The 25,676-nt window shown below is 35.5% G+C and overlaps 1 protein-coding gene across 7 annotated transcripts in view; it reads left to right on the forward strand.

Moving 5' to 3' along the window:
• The window catches only part of NR3C2 (nuclear receptor subfamily 3 group C member 2), a 178,453-nt gene that overhangs the window by 146,544 nt on the left and 6,233 nt on the right, over positions 1-25,676 (forward strand). For all 7 annotated transcript variants that reach the window (XM_058192764.1, XM_058192771.1, XM_058192769.1 and 4 more), the window contains 2 exons: positions 9,001-9,131; positions 17,867-18,024. In XM_058192764.1, the coding sequence (XP_058048747.1) occupies positions 9,001-9,131; positions 17,867-18,024 (289 nt within the window). The remainder of the gene's footprint in view (positions 1-9,000; positions 9,132-17,866; positions 18,025-25,676) is intronic.

Raw genomic sequence — 25,676 nt, forward strand, 5'->3', positions numbered from 1 at the left:
CTTAGCTTCCCTTGGAAGCGTAGGTTCCTTTGGTGGTTTAGCCTTTCTAACTTGTTTTCTGTGCATATTATGTATTTGCTGATACTCAGCAGCAAATATATAATATTAATGATTACATTCACATTTTAATTCTTATAAATGTGCCTTTTAATTCTAAGCTGTCATTATTTTTGAAATGCTATGCAATAGACTTCTAGTATCTTAGTTTCCAACTTTCCTAGATTTCTTTCAGTTTTTTGTCCATACATTTTTGCTCAATTTATAACTCTATAAACTTAATAAAATTGGCTTTTTTTAAAAATCTGGGGTACAGGTACAACTATGCTCCAATTTCTTTTTTGAAAATATGGCAAACTTCAAGATAATGTAAACAATTCCTCTTAAGCTGGCACTGCTTCCTTTCGTTAATCAATCATTCCCTGTTGGCGATCTAGTTCACCAGATCTTCCTTGTTGCTTTTTCTATGAAAAATAAAATAATTGATAACAAATTTTGAGGTTTGACTGCATTGATTTTTCCTCTATAGTTGTAGGTTTGTTATTTCTCATTCTTTGTATTTTTACCAAATGCTTTCAACTGGATTTTCGTGTTTCCTTTGTTCCTCTTTCTTTTCTTTATTGGTTTACGTATTATTTTAGTCATAATGAAGGATTACATTCCAATGTAGAATTCAACATAGGAAGACTATGGGCATTTTCCCAATTATTCAATTTTTTTTTAATTTGCATTTATATCCCGCCCTTCTCCGAAGACTCAGGGCGGCTTACACTATGTCAAGCAATAGTCTTCATCCATTTGTATATTATATACAAAGTCAACTTATTGCCCCCAACAATCTGGGTCCTCATTTTATCTACCTTATAAAGGATGGAAGGCTGAGTCAACCTTGGGCCTGGTGGGGCTTGAACCTGCAGTAATTGCAAGCAGCTGCTGTTAATAACAGACTGTCTTACCAGTCTGAGCCACAGAGGCCCAGCTGTAGACATTATAAAGACATCTCCATGAATACAAGATAGTTGTCTGCAGTAGGGAGCAATTGTGCACATGAAGACTTCTACGTGAGCTAGAAATTGGATAATGCAGATTTTCAGCTCATATGGAAGAGTTCATTTTTAGAGAAGAAGACTCATCACTATTGACAATCATATGACATCACACAACAGAGGAGAAGGGCTACAGTGTCATTGTTCAACCTGCATTGAGATCACTATAAGAATTTATGACTTGAACTATTGTATTATGTCAAACAAATACTCTCAGACTTAACTTGAAGAATTTTGCTTTTATTAGCATTCTTAGAATCTAAAGGTTTATGTGTTTCATTATCACCCAGAGATAGTTGCAAATACAGTGCAAACAGAATAAATAGGCTTAACAGAAGTTTTCTAACATTTCACACCGTCAAACTATATTTGTACTGCTTGTGCCCCAACATGTTCCTGATTTCAGTAAATTACCTATCAACATGCTCTACTGTGTCTGCTAGGATTCTTTTAATTTGGGGAAAATTGATTTGATACAAAGCAAAACATTAATCTAATTGATATTTTTCACAATGCCCCTCAGCCATCATCTCAATCTCAAAAGCATTACTGGGAAATTAAATGCTGGGGGTCTCTAGCCCAGTGCTGTATTGTGAAATTATCCATACCAAAAAATTCCACATTTGTTTGCTACATCCCCAAAACTGGATACTGCTACCCTAGTATGTTTCAGCAGACATGAATCAGGAAAAGCATACGCAATATATCAGCTAATTCCAAATTAAGCTTTTGCTGTAAAATGGAAATTTCTTTCTGAAACTAATATATTATTTTTTTCTTCCTGGCTTTAAAGTTGGGAATTTAAAGAGTAATAGTTACTTATGTATACATATAGTGTCCTAGAACAAAATGTGGTCCAGAAGAGCTATGATCTTCTGGACAATGTTCAACTCAGGGGTGAAATTTACTTAACTTCCCTACCAGTTCACCAATGTGTGCACGCCATCATCTGCGCATGCACAGAGGCTTAAAATGTCACAAAAAAGCGACGTCATGACATCCACGTAGGTAGGCAGAGCCTCCCGTAGCCACCGCTACCCTTTCGTCCGAGCTGGATAGAACCGGCTGGATTTCACTCCTGGTTCAACTTGGTCCATTCAAGGCTACAGTAATAACACCACAGTTTTCACAATCAGCAATACAGAACTCCTGCTGTTATGGAAATAGCTTCTATATCTCGAGTAAATGCGTTTCCAAGTGGTTCGCAATTACATAGTCTTCATCATGTATGCAATTATAAAAAGTTAAGAAAACGTTTCATTTTATATTTTAAAATTATCAGTTTCATTAGAAAAAGATCTGCAAATTACTGTATAAGATAAAAATAGGTGTATCATTGTCTAAAAATTTTATGGGACCTATATCAGTTATGTAAATTTGTAGATTGTGTTATAATACAAAGTGCCTGTCTATTCTCATTTGAAATCCTGCAAGGGCTGTGTAAAAGCATACAAAAGATCACATAGCTCTACTATGAGATTCATATACAGATTCATATTTACTGATCTGTCATTCCATTAAAAATATAAAGCTAATATAATGGGCAGATACGGAAAAGAGATATAACGAGTGTCCATTGATGACCTCCTAGAGCAGAAATAAGGGTTAAACATTTAGTTTAAAGTGCTGCTTTATCTTTCCAACCTATACCCAGTTCTTCAGAGCTAGGTATTAATAGGGTGCTATTAATATTTTAGAAATATTACATATCAGCATATATAAAATTGTGATATAAAGGACTTGTGCTTGGATTTGCATCTGGATTTAGACTTAGCCCAGGAAGCTTCCTTGGGATTTGTGTTTGTTTGAGAACTTACTGCTTGGACTTACTGAACTGTTTGGGAGCAGAATTTGTGATTTGGTTGATTTTGGGAGATATTGCTATAATAAGTAGAGTAGTGCAGTAAGCATATTCTACTAGCACTTATTGTCATATGTGTGACTTGGGTCATAATACTATTTATATACTTGCATTTGCATACTTACGAAATACTAGATGGCTAGGAACTGGCACAAGTAAAGGGACCTCAACCCATCTGGCAGAACATGGATCTTGGATCTGGACTGTCATATTTCCAGATTTCAAGCTCAGCACCTTTAACTACCGAGCCCTCATGTCCCTCATATGTTGTTACATTTTGTTTTCAAATGTAGTATCTCTACGAAGCACTATAGTTTATTCTGATATTTTTAATATTTTGGTCTTGCAAAACTCAGTCTAGTACATAATTGTCAATAACTGAAATAATCATCTGTAAGTGCCATTGAATTCTGCTCCTCAAGTAGATTTTTCTGCTGTTGTAGAAATCATAATGATCAAAGAGAATAACCAAGAGAAACATTTATGGTTGCTGAAGCATCTATATGGAATAAATGAATAGTGCAAGATTGAATTATATAGGTGGGATGAAATACATTTTCATCATTCTGAAATAATGCTTTAAACTCTGTTGACAAATACTGGAAAGTGGGAGTTTTTTAATACCAGTAAAAGGAAAAATAGCACTAAGTGACATATTTTTTAAAATACGTGTTGTTTCAAAGAACTATATTGAGCATGTTAGGAGTTAATATGGAGTGACGTACAGGAATCAAAAATATAAATTTAATCTGAAAGAATTACAATTATAACCTAGGGACTTTAAACTGAAAATGTCAGTATATGTGAATAATTATTATGCTAATTTTTTAAAATACCAATTTTAAGTGTTAATGTTGAGTAAAATTATAAAAAAGAAAGTTTAGGTAGTATCTTACTCTTGGGTTAGGAATTACAGTATATCAGAAAAATCTGCTAATATAATACAACTCAGTCCAAGTAAGAGAGGCCTGGCAACGGAGCATTTATTTATTAGGAAATACCTTGCCATAAATTACTTGTGCAAGAACATCTCAACTCCAAATTAGGAGCTGGTTCATGATTTATCAGTGGTTTGGTTTTGCTGATTATTTAATTGGCATCTTTTTATCCAAGTTTCTGGATTCTTCAGTGCATTATATAATGCACTGTATATCATCACATCATGCTTATTCTTCATGTATTTATCCAAACATCCTAAAAAGTACTAAACTTAGCTTCTGTTGCGGATAAGATGCTGGGAATAGAAGATAGTTTATATTTTCATAAGGCACAGGAAAAGGGTAGTGAACTCACATATGCAGGGTTGGAAAAAAAAGAATTATTGGGTGGGGGGGGAGGCAGGAAATATAGCTGATTACTATCAGGTTAGATGGAGATGGAAACCTTGGTGTTGAAGGTAGATTGTTGGCTTTAGCAAAACCCAATTTGGACTAGTAAATCTTAATAGTTCATGATCAAGTGATAAGACTACTGAAAATAAATTCTTGGATGCTACCTGAAGAAGTGGATTGAAGATAGTGCAGTGGCAGTTGTACTCGGTGCAAAAAGCACTCAACAGAACTGAAGAAGGATGGAAGATAAGAAGGTCAAGGGCTTACCTGCTATAGAAAAGCCAGCAGATTAAGCTGCTGTGATAATTGATGCCAAGTAGCCTAGAAGAGAAATAGGTTTAGTATTTGAAAACATAGTCAAGATTACATCATTCTATCTATAGGAGAATATCTCTATATATAAAAGTGAAAACCATTCACGCATTAATCACAAATCTCCAGAATCGTAAAGCCTACAAACTTGAAATTTGCCACATATGTTCCTCTTGGCGTCTAAGTGCTCACTAAGAAAGGATTTTTTGAAAATATATTATTATAACACACTCTGATGTTAATTAGTTAGATGTTCTACTCCCCCTCCTAACTTGAAAATAACTCTGGAGAGAATGGGTTAGCATAGGACAGGCTTCTGTGGGACAAGCCTCATGAAGAGAAGGAGCTAGAAAGCCTGAAGGAGAGAAGAGGATAGGGTCACAGACATTTCTGTGGGGCAAGGCTAAGGGAGAGAAGGGGAGAGGAGAGAATCTATGGGGCCAGCCTGAGACAGAGAATGGGAGAGGAGAGGGTCTATGGGGCCAGCCTGAGGGAAAGAAAGGGGTAGGATAAGAGAGGCTTCTAGGGTGCCAGCCTGAGGGAGAGGAAAGGAGAGGCCGATCATAACTACTCATTAATTTTCAAAATCTCCAGAATCGTAAAGCCTACAAACTTGAAATTTGCCACATATGTTCCTTTTGGTGCTTTAACTGTCAATTTATCAAGCCCCATCACATGGTTTTGTAGCGAAGCACGGGTATCCAGCTAGTATTCAATATATGACACAACTCTGTATAACAATATCCTCCTCATTTGAGTATAAGCAATGCAGATAATTGTGAAAGTTCCGAAACTGTCTCCTACCAAACTTCAAACGTATGCTGGGTTTTTTTGTTTTATTTTGTTTTGTTTTGTTTTCATTGTTCCACCCAGGAAGCGATAACTACATTTTAACAAATTCTTCAAAACAGCAAATATATTTCTATTGTTTATTCTATTTTAACACATGCTTATCCAAGAATTTTATCTCCTAGTTTACAGAAATACGTACTTATTCAAAGCTTCCAGTGCGGAAAGCTTAGAGATGTTCCAGTGAAGAGAATATATGTAGCTCATGCTTGATCTGTGAATTCTTGGGGCTCTCTGAACTTGTCTGTTTGCTTGCACACATTCATTACCTGACTAGGTAATATTAGCAGTGCTAATGAATGTGGGGTTTGCTTCCTGTTTATATACAGTAGCTTGCCTCCCAATATTTGTGAGATTGTTGCTTTTTCTATGGAAGTTCCTTGATTAGTATATTATTTTCTGCTTGATTGTTTAACTAGTGCTAATTCCAGATTAATTAATTTATTAATCAAATTTTTCTGCCACTCATTATACTAGCATGACTAATTGTAGTTTACTGGTGAGAATGTGTTCTGGTCTTTTTTCCTTCTTAACTTTCATTGTCTCTTTTCAATGATGTGTAAATGTGATTTATTTCCATGTATTTGTTGATTGTTGATTGGCCTGAATACCAAGCTTCCAGGAATTCGGTACTGTTTATGGTTTTAATTTGGTCTAGGATGCTCACAGTTTCCCAGTTGAAATAATGGTTGAGTCTGTCCATGAGCTATGGAACTAAAGAGTTTTATCATTTATCCTGACTGCTGATCCGTGGATCCTCTCTTCTAGTACCTTCCCTATCAATCCTTCATAGTGGCTGTTACAGTCCTTGCACTGTATATAATGGGTTATGTTAATACTGACCATTTGGACAGTTGCTGAAATTGAGGAATTACTTTCATTTCAACAGTGACATTAGTGTGCAACTGTCCTTTCCATATAAGTTACTATACTCCCTGAAAAGTTCAATCTTTACTCATCTTGAAGGAATTATGCATTACCTGATTCTGGAAGGAATTATGTTGTTGCTGGGGTGGGGAATGGGGTGGAGGGTTATTATTATATTATTATTTTATTATTATTATTATTTATCTTATATCGTGTTTTTATGTCCTGTAAGTCGCCTTGAGTCTCCATGTGCAAGTAGGCAGCAATATAAATTTTCTAAATGAATAGCTTGCATGATTTCTTTTCTCTTTATGTTTTAACATTGTACTACGGTGGTGCAGAAATCAGTGAATTGGTATAATTGGTGTTTGACTCATAGGCCAAAACCTTTGGATTTGTTTTATTTCCTTTTGTTGTTTTTCCTTTGCTTTTGCTGATGAAAAATACATTACTTCTCTATGGAATCAAAATACTAAACTTTTATTTTATAATTCTATTACAATTGACATCTTCTGTTCATATGTGAGCTTTAATTATATTTAGAAAAATGAACTTAATATTAAACTTTATATGGGTAGAGAAGAGGAGGGCATGCCCATAGTCTGTCTATCTAGCCCTTCAGGATTCTTGCCTTTGCTGTTTGATATCTATATGAAACAGAACAGAACAAAACAACAGAACAGAACAGAACAGAACAGAACAGAACAGAACAGAACAGAACAGAACAGAATAGAATAGAATAGAATAGAATAGAATAGAATAGAATAGAATAGAATAGAATTCTTTATTGGCCAAGTGTGATTGGACACACAAGGAATTTGTCTTTGGCTAAAGTTGAATGACTTTATCTGTTTGTTCAGTGTACTGATTCTAGCTCTATATCTCAACTTGGGGTTGACAGGTGAAGCTGTCAGTGTATTAATCCGATGCCTGGAGGTTGTTCAGGTACTGGGAAAAATAGACTTCGGCTCAGTCCTAGTAAGACTGAGTGTCTTTAGTTGTTCCCCTCTTCCCAGTTCAGGTATATGATCTTGGATGGTAGTACACCTTCCCATTTAAGGGTAGTCCACAATTTAAGAGACCTCTGAACCAGAGGTGATATTCAGCCATTTTGGACAGGTTTAGGCGAACTGGTAGTGGCGACTGTGGGTGGGCCTGCACCCGCCTGGACGTAATACCATCCTATTTAGCCATGTTTTCAAGGTGGCGCACATGCACGGTAGGCGCGGCGAACCGGTGGCAATAAGTTGTGAAACCTGCCCCTGTTCTGGACTCACAACTGTGGCCAGGTTCATCTTGTGTACGAGTTGCTGCTTTCTTCAACTGAGAGGTCCTTCAGATGGTCACTCACAATCCGATCACCTTTTAATTGGACTATTGCAATGTGATCTACAGAGAACTTTCCTTGAAGATTATCTGGAAGCTACAATTACAAAATGCAGCCACATAAGCAGTAACAGGGGCTACGTGTTATACCCATGTGTCACTGCTATGTGAGCAGCAGAGGTAGCTAGTGGGCTTCTGGGTGCAATTCAAGGAGCTGGTCATTACCTGCTAAGCCGTTCGTGCCATGGGGTCTGATTATCTGTAGAATTATTGATCTATCATTGTTCTTCTTGTATGTCCTGGCAGAGCAAGTGTAGTCCAGTTCTTTTCTATGAAACTTTGTCATTTTGCAGGGCCTTAGAAAAGTGTCTTCTCCATTGCTGCCTCGGCCCTGTAGAAAAGCATTGCCCCAGAGTTTAAAAGAGTGCCCTTTCTCCTGGGGATCTGAAAAGCTCTTTAAGACCTGGCTCTGTTCCAAGGCTTGGAGTTAATATGTTCATTGACGCACTTCTAGGGCCCTTATCATTTATTATTTTGTTTTGTGCCTGATTATGTTTGCTTAGTTGTTTTCCCAATTCTAAAATCTCATTTAGTTGTTATATAGTCAGTTGAAGACATCCAATCTCAGCCTGATTTCTTGAAAAGGGAAAGTAAAACTGGGTTTTATCATTACATGCACTTCAGTTTGCACCCACCTAAAACTCTTTATAATGGTTTTGAGAAAATATTAAATAAAATAAAAATCTTGATGAATCTCATACTGTAGTTCTTAGGCTGTTTAAAAACAGGACTCTAATCTTCCTAAACCAACCAATGGCCAATCATATTTGGATAGAAGCAGTGTGAAATAATTCCTTTATTCAGAACATACTGTAGATCCAAATGATTCTCTACTCTTTTTTTTTTATAAAAAAAATTCCCATAGAGTACCCAAAGCATTCGCTATTCCAAACCTGGGCTTAAATCTGAATTGAACTGGATTGAAAAGAACATTTTCATTCAAAATGCTTCTGAGTCACTTAAGCAGCCTGCCAAATATTTAGCAACCTTCATGAGCTTTTGCATGCTTCTCTCGAAAGAGAATCCATTGACACTTACGATGGATTAATTTTGACAGGATCATATTTCAGTCAGTGTTTTATCATGTTAACCAAACTCTGAGTGTAGTCTATACAGTTATTAATGAGATGAAAATGATCCTTGAGGACAAGTCTATCTTCTTTGCCTAATGATGACAACAGCATAAATTATTTTTATCTTCATTAATTTGATGGACATGATCATCCATCTCACTGTAGCAATTCTAGGCATATCAAAAGGGTGTATCAAAAACACAATACAAAACATTAAACAATAAAACATTTGAAAGCTTCAGTATATATTTATTTTACCTCTGTCTTGTCTTTTACAGAGAAAGGATGCGGCAATCTGCAATGTTTGAATTATGCCAAGGAATGCACCAGATCAGCCTTCAATTTGTTCGTCTGCAGCTTAGCTTTGAAGAATACACCATAATGAAAGTTTTGTTGCTGTTAAGCACAGGTGAGTTTCTTGATGATTCCAGTCACAATTTTTAAATACTATAATATTGAATATTATTGTAATAATTGACTAATCAGTATCCAATCAATTAAAAAAGAAAAGAAAAGAACTTTGATTTTAAGAACTGGAAGGTTCTTCAGTGTTTTAGGCTTAACATCTATAGCATTTTTTGAAAATCAGGATTGATTACTTTAATGCATTATGTGATAGCTTTGAAGTTAGTTCAGACTACAGCTCATAGGCTCCTAAAAGGGGCTGGTAATTGAGAACAGACATCCTAGCTTCAGTACTGAGATCTACCAAATCCTGTTATAATTTGCAGCCCACAGTAAGATGGTATTAACTCTTCTGTATAGCATAAATCTGTTTTTGTTTTTACCTTTAAAACCCTAAGTGTATTAAAGCTGAATTCAACAAGGCACATGCCCAGTTTCTCTTCATGGCGTGATAATTTGCATTTCTTCAAGATTAATTTGCTTGATTTATAAAACAAAATTTTGCATGCTTCAAAGTAAAGTCTAGCATTATAGCTGTTTCTAGAAATGTCTGTGAGATTCATGTATGTTATTACTAAAACACAACTGCGAAGTTGCAATTCAGTATTTTGCTTGGAAGTTTACATATATGCTAGAACTATACATACACACACATAAAGACACACATACACACACACACGTGTGTGTGTGTATGTGTGTCTTTATGTGTGTGTATGTATAGTTCTAGCATGTGTGTGTGTGTGTGTGTGTGTGTGTATGTGTAGCATACATATATAAATATAAGTGAAGAATAGTTTACTTTCTGCTTAATGGGCACATTGCAAGTAATCATAATTACCCTGTCAGCCATATTTAAAGAATTTGTAAAATATCCTCTCAAAATTCCCGTTATATGTAGAATGTAGATTTCTCAAATTAAAGAAAATATTCACCTATATGAATTTGCTTTTGTGATAAATTTATATTCAAATATGATCTTCAGAATGGCCCATCCAAGTATTAGAAGGGGATTGATAACAAGAGGCTTTCTGCTTTTCAGTTTACCTCCATTTATCTATCAAGTTTGTGGTGTGATTTGGTCCATTTACTAATCTAATTCACATAGAAATGGTTTGGGTAAAATTGCAAGGAATATTATATGTGCCATATAAACTAGTAAAAAATTTGTTTGTTTACTTAAATATTTGTTTACAATATGATTTTTATAGAATAGAATAGAATAGAATAGAATAGAATAGAATAGAATAGAATAGAATAGAATAGAATAGAATAGAATTTAATTTATTGGCCAAGTGTGATTGGACACACAAGGAATTTGTTTTGGTGCATATGCTCTCAGTGTACATAAAAGAAAAAGAAAAAATACCTTCATCAAGGTACAACATTTACAACACAAATGATGGTCATAGGGTACAATTTAACCCTTAATAATAGCAACAAAAAGTTACAGTCATACAATCATAAGTGGAAAGAGATTGGTGATGGAAATGATGAGAAGATTAATAGTAATGTAGATTTAGTAAATAGTTTGACAGTGTTCAGGGAATTATTTGTTTAGCAGAGTGATGGCCTTCAGGAAAAAACTGTTCTTGTGTCTAGTTGTTCTGGTGTGCAGTGCTCTATAGTGTTGTTTTGAGGGTAGGAGTTGAAACAGTTTACGTCCAGGATGTGAGGGATCTGTAAATATTTTCACGGCCCTCTTCTTGATTCGTGCAGTATACAGGTCCTCAATGGAAGGCAGGTTGGTAGCAATTATTTTTTCTCAGTTCTAATTATCCTCTGAAATCTGTGTCTTTCTTGTTCGGTTGCAGAACCAAACCAGACAGTTATAGAGTTATATCAGGATTGTGTATGAATAATCTACATGTCCTGATGTGCTGGTTCTATCTTAGCCATGAAAGCCAACTGGGTGACTTAGGACCATTAACTCTCTCTCAACCCAGCCTACCTCATTGGGTCGTTGTTGTTAGGAAAATCGGAGGAGGAAGGTGTGCTGAAAATGTCCATGGTCTTGAATTGTTCATAAAAATAATAAAGGAGGGATACAAATAATCAATCTCTTCTACTACTCCTTATAGCAGTGCTTCTCAACCTTCGCAGCTTTAAGATGGGTGGACTTCAACTCCCAAGATTCTCCAGTCTAATGCCAGCTGGGAAATTCTGGGATTTGAAGTTCACCCATCTTAAAGCTGTCAAAACTGAAAAATACTGCATTATAGTTTGATTATATATTGAATTATAATATTTATTCCTTATAATTGGTGTTCTAAGTTAAACACTTATCATAGATTGTGTTTAGCACGCTTGGTGTCAACACTGAAAGTTTAGCAAATAATTGGATCTTCTTCCTTCACTGAAACTATAACCTGAAATAAATAAGTTCAGAACTAAATTGATATAGGGCAGACAGGAGGTAAGGAAAGCCATTTTGGTTTAATAAAGCCATTTCTTAATTTTATCCAAAAAATACTGTTTTAAAAGAAAGAAAAAATAATGAATGACCAAGTCAAAAAAGAAAGGGGAAAGGATTTAAGTCTCTAAATTTTAGAGGAAAGGGAGGGAGGGTTTTAAAATAATATAAATAAATCTTAATTTCCTAACTGCCCCATGTTGTTCTCATACTGACATACAAAATAAATGCACATTTAAAACATTTTGTCATTTCTGCTTTTAATTCTTTAAAAACTCCTTAAAAACATATTTATATTTGCCTCTATATAGTATGTAAGGAAGCTTACAATTCTTGCTTATATTTGCTTGAACTTCAGTTAAACTTCAGAATATATGTTGTTAATTTTTCCATTGCTGCATATTTATATTTTTAGTTTCCAGGCTGCTATCATTGGTAACATATAATTTTTCCAGTGTTGTGGTAGGTCTTTCCTTGCATCCTTGTGGATCAGTACTTTAGTAAATTGTGGGTGTTTTGTGATATTTTCTTAATACGTTTAGGAATTATACCTGGTAAAAATAAATATGGTTTAATTGTACATATAATATCTGAATAATGCTGTCTATTTTCAGTATTCTTAAGTTGCATTACATGTACACCACATGCAGTACAGGTAGTTGTTGACTTACAATGATCATTTTAATTGCTGTTCAGAGTTACAGTGACCTCAGAAAGGGTAGTTAATGGCTAGTAAAGTGCTTCAGGCCCTGGTAAAATGTTTCATAAGCGCCCCACACAGCCACATGACCACACATTTGATGTTTGGCAACTGGCTGACATTTATGACAGTTGCAGCAGTCCATGGTCCTGTGATTATGATTTGCAACTTTTTTTTGCCAAGTTGCAGCATTTTTTGCTTTTAAAGTTTACTTTATTGTCATTGCACCTCGTACAACGAAATTAAATGCCATCTACATTATACATAAAAAAATAAAAGAAAAACACACATCCTTCGCATTCTATACAATTGAATTGAAACCCCCTGATATTGCATTAATATTGCATTATACAGAAGAATTCAATATAGTTACTGCTTTGGAGTAGAAGCTGTTTTTCAGCCTATTTGTCCTTGTTTTTATTGTCCTGTACTGTTGCCAGATGGTAATAGTTCAAAAAAAAGGGTGCGCAGGATGAGATGGATCTTGAAATTTGGGAGAGTGGGTTTGCACTTACGACTCTTTAATTTGCTTAATGACCATATGATTTGAACTTACAATCACCTTATTTTCTTAATATCTGCTTGTTTTAATTGGTTGTTGTTTAATCATGTGACCAGATTCTGGAAACTGTTTAAAAACTTGAATAGTAGCCACAGGAAGGAAACTTCTTTCAATTAGCAAAGAAGAAACCACTCGTTATATCTCAATCATATTTTTTGTTTTTGTTTTTCTCTGGCCTACAGAAGAGGAAAGATAGCTAAATGCCAAATTTAATTATCAAAATGAGAAGCCAGTGGGCTTACATCCCAAAATGTAGAGTTTCGATTGTGTTTCTGATTATCAGTTTTTACATATTTAATTCTGTGGCTGCTAGTGTAATAATTTACAGATTTGTCTTTAGAAAAATATACACAATATCATTCCACTCTTATTTTGTGCCAATTTTATCTAAATTGTATATAGAACATAGACATATTTAGAACATATAATTGTATATAGAACATACAACCCATAAAGTGGGTTGTATATTTAATGTCTGATTGTTTAAACTTAAAACTTATATGCATTTCTCTGCTGACTGAACCATCAATGGACAAGTAGAAAGAGGGGAAAATATCCTTCTTTAATCACATTTAGTTGGTTATATATAAATAGTGAAATGATTAGAGATATATTACTGAAATATTATACCGTTTGGAAATTCAGTAGATCCATTTGATTTTTAAAAAGCACAGCATTTGATGCGGTTTTGTTGGTGTGTGTGTATGCACACACACACACACACACACACATAAGTGGTTTGAACTATTTGTTATCACCAATATGTGTGTGTGTGTGTGTGTGTGTGTGTGTGTGTGTATGATGGTTATATATATAATATATATTCAAACAATTTTTTCATGAAAACCATTTTGAGTAATGAATTAAAATTAATTGTACAGCTCTGTTTACTGACACATCAAAAATGATGCAAGCAACATTGATCTCAGAGGCTGCATAGGTGCAAGTTTTATTTATTTATTTATTTATTTATTTATTTATTTATTTTTGTCACAACAGTATACACAAACAAATGTCATAGATAAAAGGAAACAATAGGACAGGAACGGTAGGCACATTTGTGCTCTTTTGCATGCCCCTTATAGTCCTCTCAGGAATGGGGTGAGGTCAATAGTAGACAGTTTTTGGTTGAAGATTTTGGGATTTTGAGTAGAGACTATGGAGTCAGGTAATGAGTTCCAAGCATTAACAACTCTGTTACAGAAGTCATATTTTCTGCAATCAAGTTTGAAGCGATTGACATTTAGCTTGAATCTATTTTTTGCTCTTGTAATATTGCGATTGAAGCTGAAGTAGTCTTTTATAGGAAGGATATTGCAATAGATGATTTTGTGTGTTAAACACAGGTCATGTCTAAGTCGACGGAGTTGTCTTCCTGCATCTTCTATAATTAGATTATTCCCATTGTCCAAAACCAATTGTAACAGTACAATAATAATAGAATAAACAGAAATCAGAACCTAGACTCATTTAAAAAGCAGGAATCCTGTCATTCTGATAGTCACTGCCTAGGGACTTATACAAAAGCAACAAGTTCATAGCCTCATTGAGATCTATTGAATTTTTGTAAATATAAAAGTATTTCCTTATATATACCCTGCCCTTTCCTTCAGAAAAGTATCAGTGCAAGCTAACTGTTACTTCTGTTCTCTCTTCCCCTTCCCAAAGAGTGGTCCATATAGATTCCTGTTAAATGTATAAAGTGCCATTTACCACCATTAGTATCTTCTCCAAAACTGAAATGATCTAACAACAGCTCCCCAACCAGCTATTTGCTTGCCTCCAGATGCTAAATTATTTAGATAAACATTTAGAACATTATTGCTCTTTTGGAACAGCTGTTGAACTTCTGAATCTCTCTTTTAATGTCATCATTGTGGAATACTATTTAAAAAGTCCAGATTTTCTTTAAAAATACAAAAAAGAAACACAAGGGGTATTCATTGAATAATATGGAATTAAAAATGAGAAAGGGTATGGGTTTTTAGATGTCGCACTCCAGAACTAAGTAGTGAGCAAAAGTAAAACTCCCATGCAATAATATGTTGCTTATTTTTTTCAAACTAGTTTTCTTTCTTTAAATCACGGCTGCCAAACTCAGGGCCCATGGGCTGGATGTGTCACGCGTTGGCCATGCCCAGTTTAGTGAAGGGAGGGGAGTCCCGATATGTCACGTGACACTGCTGTGATGATGCGAGTTTGACAACCCTGTTTTAGATCATTTTAACATGAAACTTAACGAAGTTGCAAATTATATGAAACTGTAGCACCATCTATATACGGAGTTTTGTTTGCAGTTGATAATGACAGAAGAATGTTGAATTAGAAATAAGAATCCAGGTTTACAGGAGGGAAGTAATTTGTTTGTGTAATTGAACATCAGAAAAATATATTCTATTATTGAAGTTATGTTGCACAGTATTGATAAGATCTTGAAGCTCATATAAAATTCATTTGAGAGTTTGTTTGGAAGTCTCTAATAATACCATGGAGACAATCTCAGTGATTGTCCTCATGAAACTGGAAGTAATCTAAAAATATCCTGGGTGATTCTAGATTGCCTGTCTAACTTTTAGAACATTGCAATTGGCTTTTTATATAAGATAAGCTATTTTGGATCAAGGCAAGAATGTATCTTCTCCATCGTTCTGCTTTTCCTAGTTCCAAGCTATCTTTTGTAAATTCACCAAAAGGAGGATTGATTTTCAGAGTTTTTATACCACTGAGGTTCACACAAAAAATATATGAAACCTAGGTTGGAGAATACTGTTATTATACTTCTTAATACTTTGTATTAAGTAGCTTCTGATATTACCGAATCCTGTACTAGGTACTCATTTCCACATATATCCTTCTTCTTATCATCTTTACTCCCTCTCTTATTCACCAATATGTGGTGGTATTATCATCATCATCATCATCATCATCCTGTTGCTTAGTAGATACACTGAGAACTTCTGCACCAGAGACAAATTCCTTGTGTGTCTCATCAAACTTGTCCAAATAAAATATTCAATTTAACCTGTATTATTTCAAAATTGATTTTAGAATGTTGGTTGAGACTCGTGTCTAATTTAAAAAAATTGTTTGACACAATAGCAGCATTCATCTTTGCATTGATATACAACAATTTTCTAATTAACTACTGCTATTACTGTGTTTCCCCCAAAATAAGACCCTGTATTTTTTTAACCCTGAAATAAGCGCTTATTGCCATGCACTCAAAAGCCCGATTGGGCTTATTATCAGGGATGTCTTATTTTGGGGAAAACAGGTAACAATACAGAAAGAAAAATCTATGATGAGTAGGATAGCATCACAAATTGTTTTAGTGGGGGTTGGATGTCCTTGATCTGGTCAGTACTTATGTTTTTAAAAATTATCCAATGCTTATAGACTTTGTAGATTTAAATGTATGATTATGGTTATTAGAAGATGTCATGGGCCTATAAAAAGCAGGAAGGAATCCTAAAGTTTCATGTTGCTTATCTTGATTTACCACAATGCAGAAAAATACACAATCTTTAAGAGGACTTTTAAATAATTAAATAAATTCAAACTAAATACTGTATCAAAGCTTGTTAATTTGAAAGATATTTCTATGCACTCTAGGGGCAACCTATTCAATGTGCCATATAATTGTATGTGGTTATTTAATGGCACTGTCATTCTGGAAAGGAAAATGGCATGAGAATGCTTTAAAGAAGAAGAAAATGCCAAATCTGATGAAGTATTTCAGGAAAAACATTGTGTTAGAGTTTGTATTAGAGCGATCCAACCAACACCCAAGTAAATAATTCAGCAGGATTCATGTATAAAAGACATTTCTTTATATGCAGTAATATAAATTTGTTTGTATGCATGTATACAAACAATCAAATTTGTTTGATGCATGTATACAATATCAATGCAGCAGAAGCCAGAACCAGAACTCAGAAATCACAGAAGCACATAATGGCTCTCAATCACCAAACAGTTCCCATTGGCTGACTTCTTGTTATGACCATTCCAATTTATAAATTCTTATATACAGACACATTGTAAAAATTGTTTCTGTTATGAATAATTCGATTTTAGATATTTAATCAATTAGTTGATTAGTTTAGTTATTTAACCAGGTTATCTGTGGAACTATCTTTTCTTCATTTATATCAGATCACTTCTTCCAGTTAGGCAGAGAAGGTAGTTCCAGATATCATCAGTTAAAAAACGTTGACTGTTGCGGTATAAGAAAACAGCCTTCTCTGCTGTTACCCCTGCCCTTTGCAATATTGTCCCCCGCCCCCGCCTACAAGTGACGTGGGGCCCACTATCCTAGATTTTCAAAACAGTTTTAAGACCTGACTCCACTGACTTCTATGGAGTTCACAGAAAAACCACTTAAAGTCCTCGTCACTTGTTAACTTTTATTTTATTTTATTCCTGTTTCATCCTATTGAGATATTGTATTTTTATATGGTTTTAATGTATACCACCTAGAGTGAGGTATACAGTCAAATCTTTAAATTTGATAAATAAATGAAAGTAAAATTTCCACTAATACCATGTTTGCAACCTAAAAAAATTAAGGTACAAAATATTCGTGGTTCAAAAGTATTTTTTTAGTAGAATAAATAGACGTAAATTTTATGTTTCTTCCATCTTTAAGAATGTTACTAATTTTACTCTGAAAGTAGTTATACATATTGGAAATGATTTCATAAACAAGAATATAATAAGAGTTACTAAAGTTTAAGAACATTTTAAAAGATTTGATATTGTAAAAGATATTTCATGCCTATGTGATGTGTGTATGTGTAAAAGAAAGCATGGGCAGGCAAACCCCCAAATTTGTCTTCTGTTATTAAATACCCCAGCTAACCCCTTTCTGTAAATTCATCTATAAGGAACACTTTGCATAAGTTAAAGGGCCTATAAAGTTACCAACCTACAAAATGCACAAGAAATATGGAAACTGCATTATATTAAATTTTGAGTCTCATCATTAAGAATTGGCCTTACTTGCAACAATCAAGTTTTCTTTTACAAAAAGTTGAATAATGCACATTTTACTTTCTTTTGTTGTAGTTCCCAAGGATGGCCTCAAGAGCCAAGCTGCATTTGAAGAAATGAGGGCAAATTACATTAAAGAACTTAGAAAAATGGTAACTAAACATCCAAACAATTCTGGGCAAAGTTGGCAGCGATTTTATCAACTGACAAAGCTCCTGGACTCTATTCATGATGTAAGTAATTTAAGTTACAATACAGAGGAAAGTATTATGAAAAAGAATGAGATAAATAATTTCCTTGAAGTTCTAATTCTTAGAAAAGGTATCATGATACTAACCCATGTTATATGAAGTTAGTATTACAGTAATAGCTTCATTGGCAGAAAAGAACAGAATAACAGAGTTGGGACCTTGGAGGTCTTGGAGACTGTATGCCTATAACTTGTTGCTGGCAATCCTTATGATTTACATTGATATATTGATCATCAATTGTGTTGTAAATGTTGTACCTTGATGAACGTATCTTTTCTTTTATGTACACTGAGAGCATATGCACCAAGACAAATTCCTTGTGTGTCCAATCACACTTGGCCAATAAAAAAAAAAAAATTCTAAAAAAAAAATTCTAATTCTAAATTCTAGTCCAACCCGCTACTCAGGCAGCAAACCCTACACCACTTCAGACAAATGGTTATCTAATCTCTTCTTAAAAACTTCCAGTGTTGGAGCATTTACAACTTCTGGAGGCAAATTTTTCCTCTGATTAATTGTTCTAACTGTCAGGAAATTTCTCCTTAGTTCTAAGTTGCTCCTCTCCTTGATTAGTTTCCACCCATTGCTTCTTGTTCTACCCTCGGGTGCTTTGGAGAATAGTTTGACTCCTTCTTCTTTGTGGCAACCCCTGAGATATTGGAACACTGCTATCATGTTTCCCTTTAGTCCTTTCTTTCTTTTCATTAAACTAGACATACCCAGTTCCTGCAAACGTTCTTTATATGTTTTATCCTCGAGTCCCCTAATCATGTTTGTTGCTCTTCTCTGCACTCTTTCTAGAGTCTCAACATCTTTTTTACATCGTGGCGACCAAAACTGAATGCAGTATTCCAAGTGTGGCCTTTCGAAGGCATTATAAAATTTTTAGAGCCTTTGCTGAGTGTAGATGTCAGTGTTCCAGAAACACCTCCCCGCCCAATTAAAACTCCGAAGCAAGCATCTTTCAAAGTTCTATTTACTAGGATAGGTAAACTGGCACATCTGGGAAAACCCAAATCTGAAAAGTCCAGGTTTTCCTTCAGTAAATCAAAAAACCCCAAAATCATCCCCTCACTCCGCAGTCGATCACATGTTCCAATCACCAACTGTCCTATCTCGAGACAGCACTCTGACCACTCCTTCTCCAGATGCAGGATAAGCCTGACTTTGACCAACAGGAAGAATGCTATTATGTCTAAAGACAAACCCTCTACTAAATCCCCCCTCCAACTCTCCCACATATGAAAACATGGCAGCACGGAAGCTTCCGGCCTAGTATGGCTTCCAAAGCTGACAGTAGTAACTTGTGAAACAGTGTCTTCAGTAATCCAAAGGGCTTATAAACAGCTTTGAACATAAGTCATATGATATAGTCCTATGCCACATGACTATAATACTAAAATAATTTAAATTATATTTTTTGTTCCAGTAAGAGTTATTATTTAGCACTTTGGTTGAACTGCCAATTATGTGAGGATATTTGCAAATATCTTTTAAAAGCTATTAAAATCTCTTAGTAAAACAATATAGAAAATCTCTGCTCCATTCTTACTAGCATAGATGCAGTGAAATATACTTTTAATATACCACTCAGAAACTTTGGCCTTGGTGTGCGAGAGGTTGCATATAAATACGCCTCTTTGTACTTAACTGGCTTATGTATGAAGATGCAATACAGTACGGTGCATTTCAGGTCAGATCTGTATGAAAGCCTGTGGTTTGTTTACAGAACATACATATGGAATTATTTGTTGAGTAATGTGCTGTTAATTAAAACACTGAAAAATCTTGGTGGGAGTTAAAAGTATTATTAGTACTGCAGTAACAGCTCATTCTTTAGAGAGCTGCATTTGCATTGTGGAGGGGAATCATTGCTTTTTGTTGTTGTTGTTGTTCAACATTATCTTGCTCTGCAAACCACATTTAGCATTTTTTGGTTTAAACCTAGTAGAATTTCAGATTCACTGTTTTCAATTAGTACTTTGTTTAATTTTATTTATACACACACACACACACAAAAACAACAACATACATAGACAGATTCTGTAGAAGGCTGCTTGAGACGGGGTGATGTATGGATGTGCATCATGTTTAATATTATAATCCATGTCAATAATATATTGTCATGTACTTTAGTAATTAGAATATTTCCATTTTTATGAAAATTTGGACTGGTTCTAAGAAGCCTCTAGAACCATGATGGCAAAACTATGGCACATGTACCAGAGGTGGCATGCAGAGCCCCCTCCGCTGGCACGCACGCCATTGGCCCAGGTCAAATCTCTGTGGTATTTCTTTCATGAGGTTCTGTTTCCTTGCAATGATGAAATAGAAGCTCACAAAAGAAAAATATCTTACATCTTGCCACGCTGCCAGTGTTGGGATGCCCCGCTTCCCGCCAGCCAGCTGGTCTTCGGGTCTTTGCTGCGCATGTGCACATGTCTGCACACATGAGTGTTCAAGCACGTGCACCTTTCAGTTTGGGCATACATGCATGCAGTTTGGGCACTCGGTGGATAAAAGGTTCTCCATCACCGTTCTAGGAAGAAATAATAGCTCCTCGAATGTCTGGATAATGCTCTAACAAGTAGTTTCCTTTGTGGTAATACCCTATTTAAACATATGTATATTTATAACAAAAGGGCTTATTATTCTATCTATCTATATATTTAGCCATCTAGCTAGCAAGCTAGCTATCCATCCATCCTGTTTCCCTGAAAATAAGACATCCCTTAATAATAAGCCCAATCAGGCTTTTGAGCGCATGTGCTAAAATAACCCCCCCCCTAAAATAAGTCCTCTCTGAAAATATTTAAACACATGCACAGCCAGTTCCCCCCATTTCTTCTGGTTAGGGTTAGGGAGATAGAGCAGGAAATCAGATAAGACTGCAAGAGGAGCCCCGTCTTGCTCCATGCAACCCAAAATAATAAGACCTCCCTGAAAATAAGGCCAAGCGCTTATTTTGGGGTTAAAAAAATATAAGACTGGGTCTTATTTTCAGGGAAACATGGTATCTATCATCTATCTATCATCTAGCTTTCCAATCTCAGAAGATCACTTTTCTCATTTTCAACATTACTCTGGTATATAAAAAAAGACTTTTAGCTTGGTTTTATAGTTTGTCGCCACGATGCAAAAAAGATGTTGAGACTCTAGAAAGAGTGCAGAGAAGAGCAACAAACATGATTAGGGGACTCGAGGATAAAACATATGAAGAACGGTTGCAGGAACTCGGTATGTCTAATTTAATGAAAAGAAGGACTAGGGGAGACATGATAGCAGTGTTCCAATATCTCAGGGGTTGCCACAAAGAAGAGGGAGTCAAACTATTCTCCAAAGCACCTGAGGGTAGAACAAGAAGCAATGGGTGGAAACTAATCAAGGAGAGAAGCAACTTAGATCTAAGGAGAAATTTCCTGACAGTTAGAACAATCAATAAGTGGAACAACTGGCCTGCAGAAGTTGTGAATGCTCCAACACTGGAAATGTGGATAGCCATTTGTCTGAAATGGTGTAGGGTTTCCTGCTTCGGCAGGGGGTTGGACTAGAAGACCTCCAAGGTCCCTTCCAACTCCGTTATTATGTTATGTTATGTTAATGTGTTTCTTAACTGTTTTTAGCTCTGTTGAACACGGCCTAGTCACTTGTTTGTAGGAGAGGTGGCTATATAAATTGGTTTAATAAGGCAAATAAGCAAACATTCTGCCTCATCTCAACTTGCATATGGAAAATCACTGACTGAAAGTATCACCTCTTCAAATCCTTGTGTTACAGGATAATTTTGAAAATGAGAAGACTGATCTCCTGAGATTGGAAATATCTTTGAGAAAATTGCATAAAGTCCTTGTCTATCAATTTGGTTTAAGATACATATTTCAAAAAGTAATATGTTATTATAGTGCCTCCATTGGTTCCCTACAATTACATTATTTAATAAACTGAGTAGAATAATCCAAAGGTCATGGACAAAAAAAATGCCCTTGGAGCCTAAATTGTGCAAAGAAGGAACTGAGCTACTTTAAATACAATATCAAAGTATAAATAATAATAATTTGTAATTTAGGCATTAACAACAACAGGAAAATTTTACATTAGTTATTTTAGTTGGTGCTCTTCTCATGGAAAACATATGTGAATGCCAAAAAATGCCAAGCTAAGGAAAAAGATCCTGAAAAGAAAAGGTAGGCAGATTAAAATTGTAAAACACCAGCACTTTTATATATAGATTCGCTATTTTCTTTAAAAAAAAAATCTGAACACTTTGACTTCAGATATGAAATAATAGCAGTGATGGAGTCAAATTTAAACTGATGTAGTTCCTAACTTCCCGGGTCGCAGCCCACTATTGTGGATTGAGCCCTTCGGAATTGGGCTGTGGAAATGGTGAGTGTGCGTGCGCAGACAGCTCTCTTGCACAAGCAGCAGGTAAGCATGGGTGCGCATGTTCCATTTGTAAATGTGCCCACCACTCGTGCAAATGGAGCTGCTCGCACACTCTTGCCATCCCCTCTCCACCTCCCCGTCAGTCCGCAAAGCTGGAAAGGTTGGGGAACTCTTTTGTAAAAACCTTGGGAGAAGTATCTCATATCTGTACATTTGCACATACCATAGAAGCTTGCAAAGCTTCCCCATACAAAGATGGCACTATGGTGGTACAGTGAAAGCCTCTACTACATTTTTTATGATATAGCAAATCAAGCTTAATTAATTTTGAAATTCAGATCTTTGTTAACAGTTTGTATCAATAAACTGGCATAAAAGATATACAAATAAAATAAATTTTAAAGAATTAGTTTCTTTTTCTGTTCAGAAGAGAAAGGATTATAGGTTGGGGGAGTAGTTGTTTTGATTTTTGGGGGATTTTTTTGTGGAAGATTCTCTCCAAAAACAAGGCACGAATAACAAAAACAAAGTTGCAGTGAGAGAGTTTGGTTGATGCCTGATTGGTATACACTGACACTGATTTTTGTCTTTAAAATACTAATGAAATATGCCCATGCATATATCAAATACCAAATTTCTAGACCCAAAATCACAAACTTTTGGTTAGGATTAGAATTGCAGTGTACCAGCCCAGAAGTTAGGAATTAGGAGCTTTGTTAAAATAATTTTGGGTAGTTGAATAGATAATCCAGTCAAATTCCTTTCACGATTATAAGAAGCTAAGAATAGTCTTACTTGTTGCACAAAATTGTGTGTCACACAATAGCCATTCAGAAAACTCATAAGCAGATAAAATGTCCTAACTCTCTTTCATAGTAACTTTTTCCATAGCCTCTTATCTTTAAGGCATGATCCCTGATTTAGAAAGCAGAACTTAGCTGTCAAGGTTAATATGATTTCCTCATAAGTATGACCTTTTAAAAAATTAATGACAAGATAAACCATTACAATGATTACTACTTAACTTTAAGCTTGTTCGATTATTGCAAATAGTGAAAACCATTGTTACTGTTACGCAATTTAGTTAAAAAAATTATTTACGTTGATAGAAGATTGGAAAAATTATTCATATTCTGCAAATTCCTTCTTGATCCCTCAGTTTTTTAAAAATCTTACTTTTTTTACAAAAAAACTAGCTGATAAAAACAAAAATTAAATTAAGACGGTAGTACGTTCTTAGTTAAATAAAGAAATAAAATTTTAATAAGGTGCTATTAGAAGCATTATGTGATTTGAATACATATTGCTGTGTGAAGCTTATTTCCATTTCACAAACTAGGTCAGATGGTGATAATAATTCACTATGCTGTGAGAAGTGGAGACAGAGATTTCAACAATTCCTTTTCAGGCCAGTAAGGTTGAGTTTGCCATCTTGGAGAAATGTAGTTATATCATTGTGGGATTTTCAATAGTTATAAAAATGATTAGGAAGTGTTGTATTTTTTAAAGTAAAAAAAACCTAGCCTTTCAAAACACAAATAATTCTAACAACTTTTCACAAATTTGTATTTAAATAATAAATTGTGAAATATATGGAAACTTATCTCTAAAATATAAAGTTATGTGAGAAGAAGAGCAGGCAGAGCTGGGGAGGGGGGGAGTTAAGTGCACCATCAGCTTAGAATCCTTGCATTCCTACAAGTGCTCAAGTACAATCACTCCTGAATTCCATCAATACCATTAGTGGGCATCAATTTAGCACTGACCATACTTGTGTATAGGCTTGAATAAATTTTCTATGCTGCTACCTTCTGAATGGTCCTGGTTCCTTGCAAATGACAGTTACATAATTATAACTAATCATTATAAACCTGGAAGTCAGTGCCTCTAACAAATTCATTACAGTAAGTATATATAACCATTCTGCTATACTTGGAACACAATCCATAGCTCCTAAGGCAGCATTCCAGAGTGACAGAATTCATTGGACATCTTCCTCTTGAGCCAGAGATTGGATTCCAATCTCAGATCATAATATCAGATTTTTGACCTCGTCTATTAAATTTGAACGTTTATGGTGTCTGAAGTTGGTCTTCTTACTTCTTGTAATTGATCAGTTAAGAGACAGTAAATGGAGATCTACTGTATGCCTCCATCACCTTGTTACTTGTTTTACTACAATCTTCAGTTGCCTGGATTGGAAGCAGAGTAATTAGAATAACCAAAGCAGCTGTTTTGCTTTTCTTTGCCAGGAGCAAAGGAAAAAAATGGTCAACCATCTATTAACTTTTTTTTTTTCATGTTACCATGACATGGCTGTCTGGAACTGATTTGAGTTAAAAACATTTTTAACTGCATACAGTACATTAATTTTGCCCACAACTCAGTTAGACTCTTGTATAAACAGAATATGTGCTGTCTGTTTGTATGAATCTTCTTATTTCTTCCTTCACAAATGTTGTCTTCTGTCCTTTTCTTCCATGTGCCCAGCATACATTCTTTTCATGCCACATTTCTATTATTTTGCACCCTCTTTATATTTTTCTTTTTAACATTCCTTTTATCTTCTTTCCTTCCTTTTTTCTTTTTCTGTAAATTGCTTCTATGCTGTCTTTCTTTCATCACCAGAAATTTGGTCTTGAACCAAGTAGTTATAGCAAAGCACCTTGGAGAGATAAATTTGTAATGAAATCTACCAATAAGGAAACTATTATATGTCCAAGATATAGAAAATATAAATTTGGCAGAATAATGTATGGCAATGCAGTTTTAAAGGAAGCCAGGAATCTGGATTAACACAAAGAAATAAATTGAGGGATCAAGACAGGGGTGAAATGCTACCGGATTGGACCGGATCGGGCGAGTAGGTAGCGGAGTTTGGTTCTGGTTCGCCGATCCAGTACCGATCGCTGGCTGGCCACGCCCCCGAACCAGTCCATGGCCCGCAGTCCAGCCTTCGCAACACCGCAATACCAGGAAGGCAGCTCGCCACCTGCTTGCCCTCGGGTCAGGGGCCGGGGCCCATTCCCCGTAGCCCCGGAGCCGCCGCCTTCCCCAACCGGGTCAGGGAATGATCATTCCCCGACTCTGGCCTTTCCCTGGAGACGCCGCCCGCTCTTCCTTCGCCCACTTGCTGCCCGCTCGCTGCCTATTCCCCCTTCACCTTTGGTCAGGGCCCAGGGATACATCATTCCCCTGAGGCCCTGGAGTTGCCCCCTGCTTGCCGCCTCCTCAACCGGATCGGGGAA

The sequence above is a fragment of the Ahaetulla prasina genome, chromosome 8 (assembly GCF_028640845.1).
Source record: "Ahaetulla prasina isolate Xishuangbanna chromosome 8, ASM2864084v1, whole genome shotgun sequence".
NCBI classification, from domain to species: Eukaryota; Metazoa; Chordata; class Lepidosauria; order Squamata; family Colubridae; genus Ahaetulla; species Ahaetulla prasina.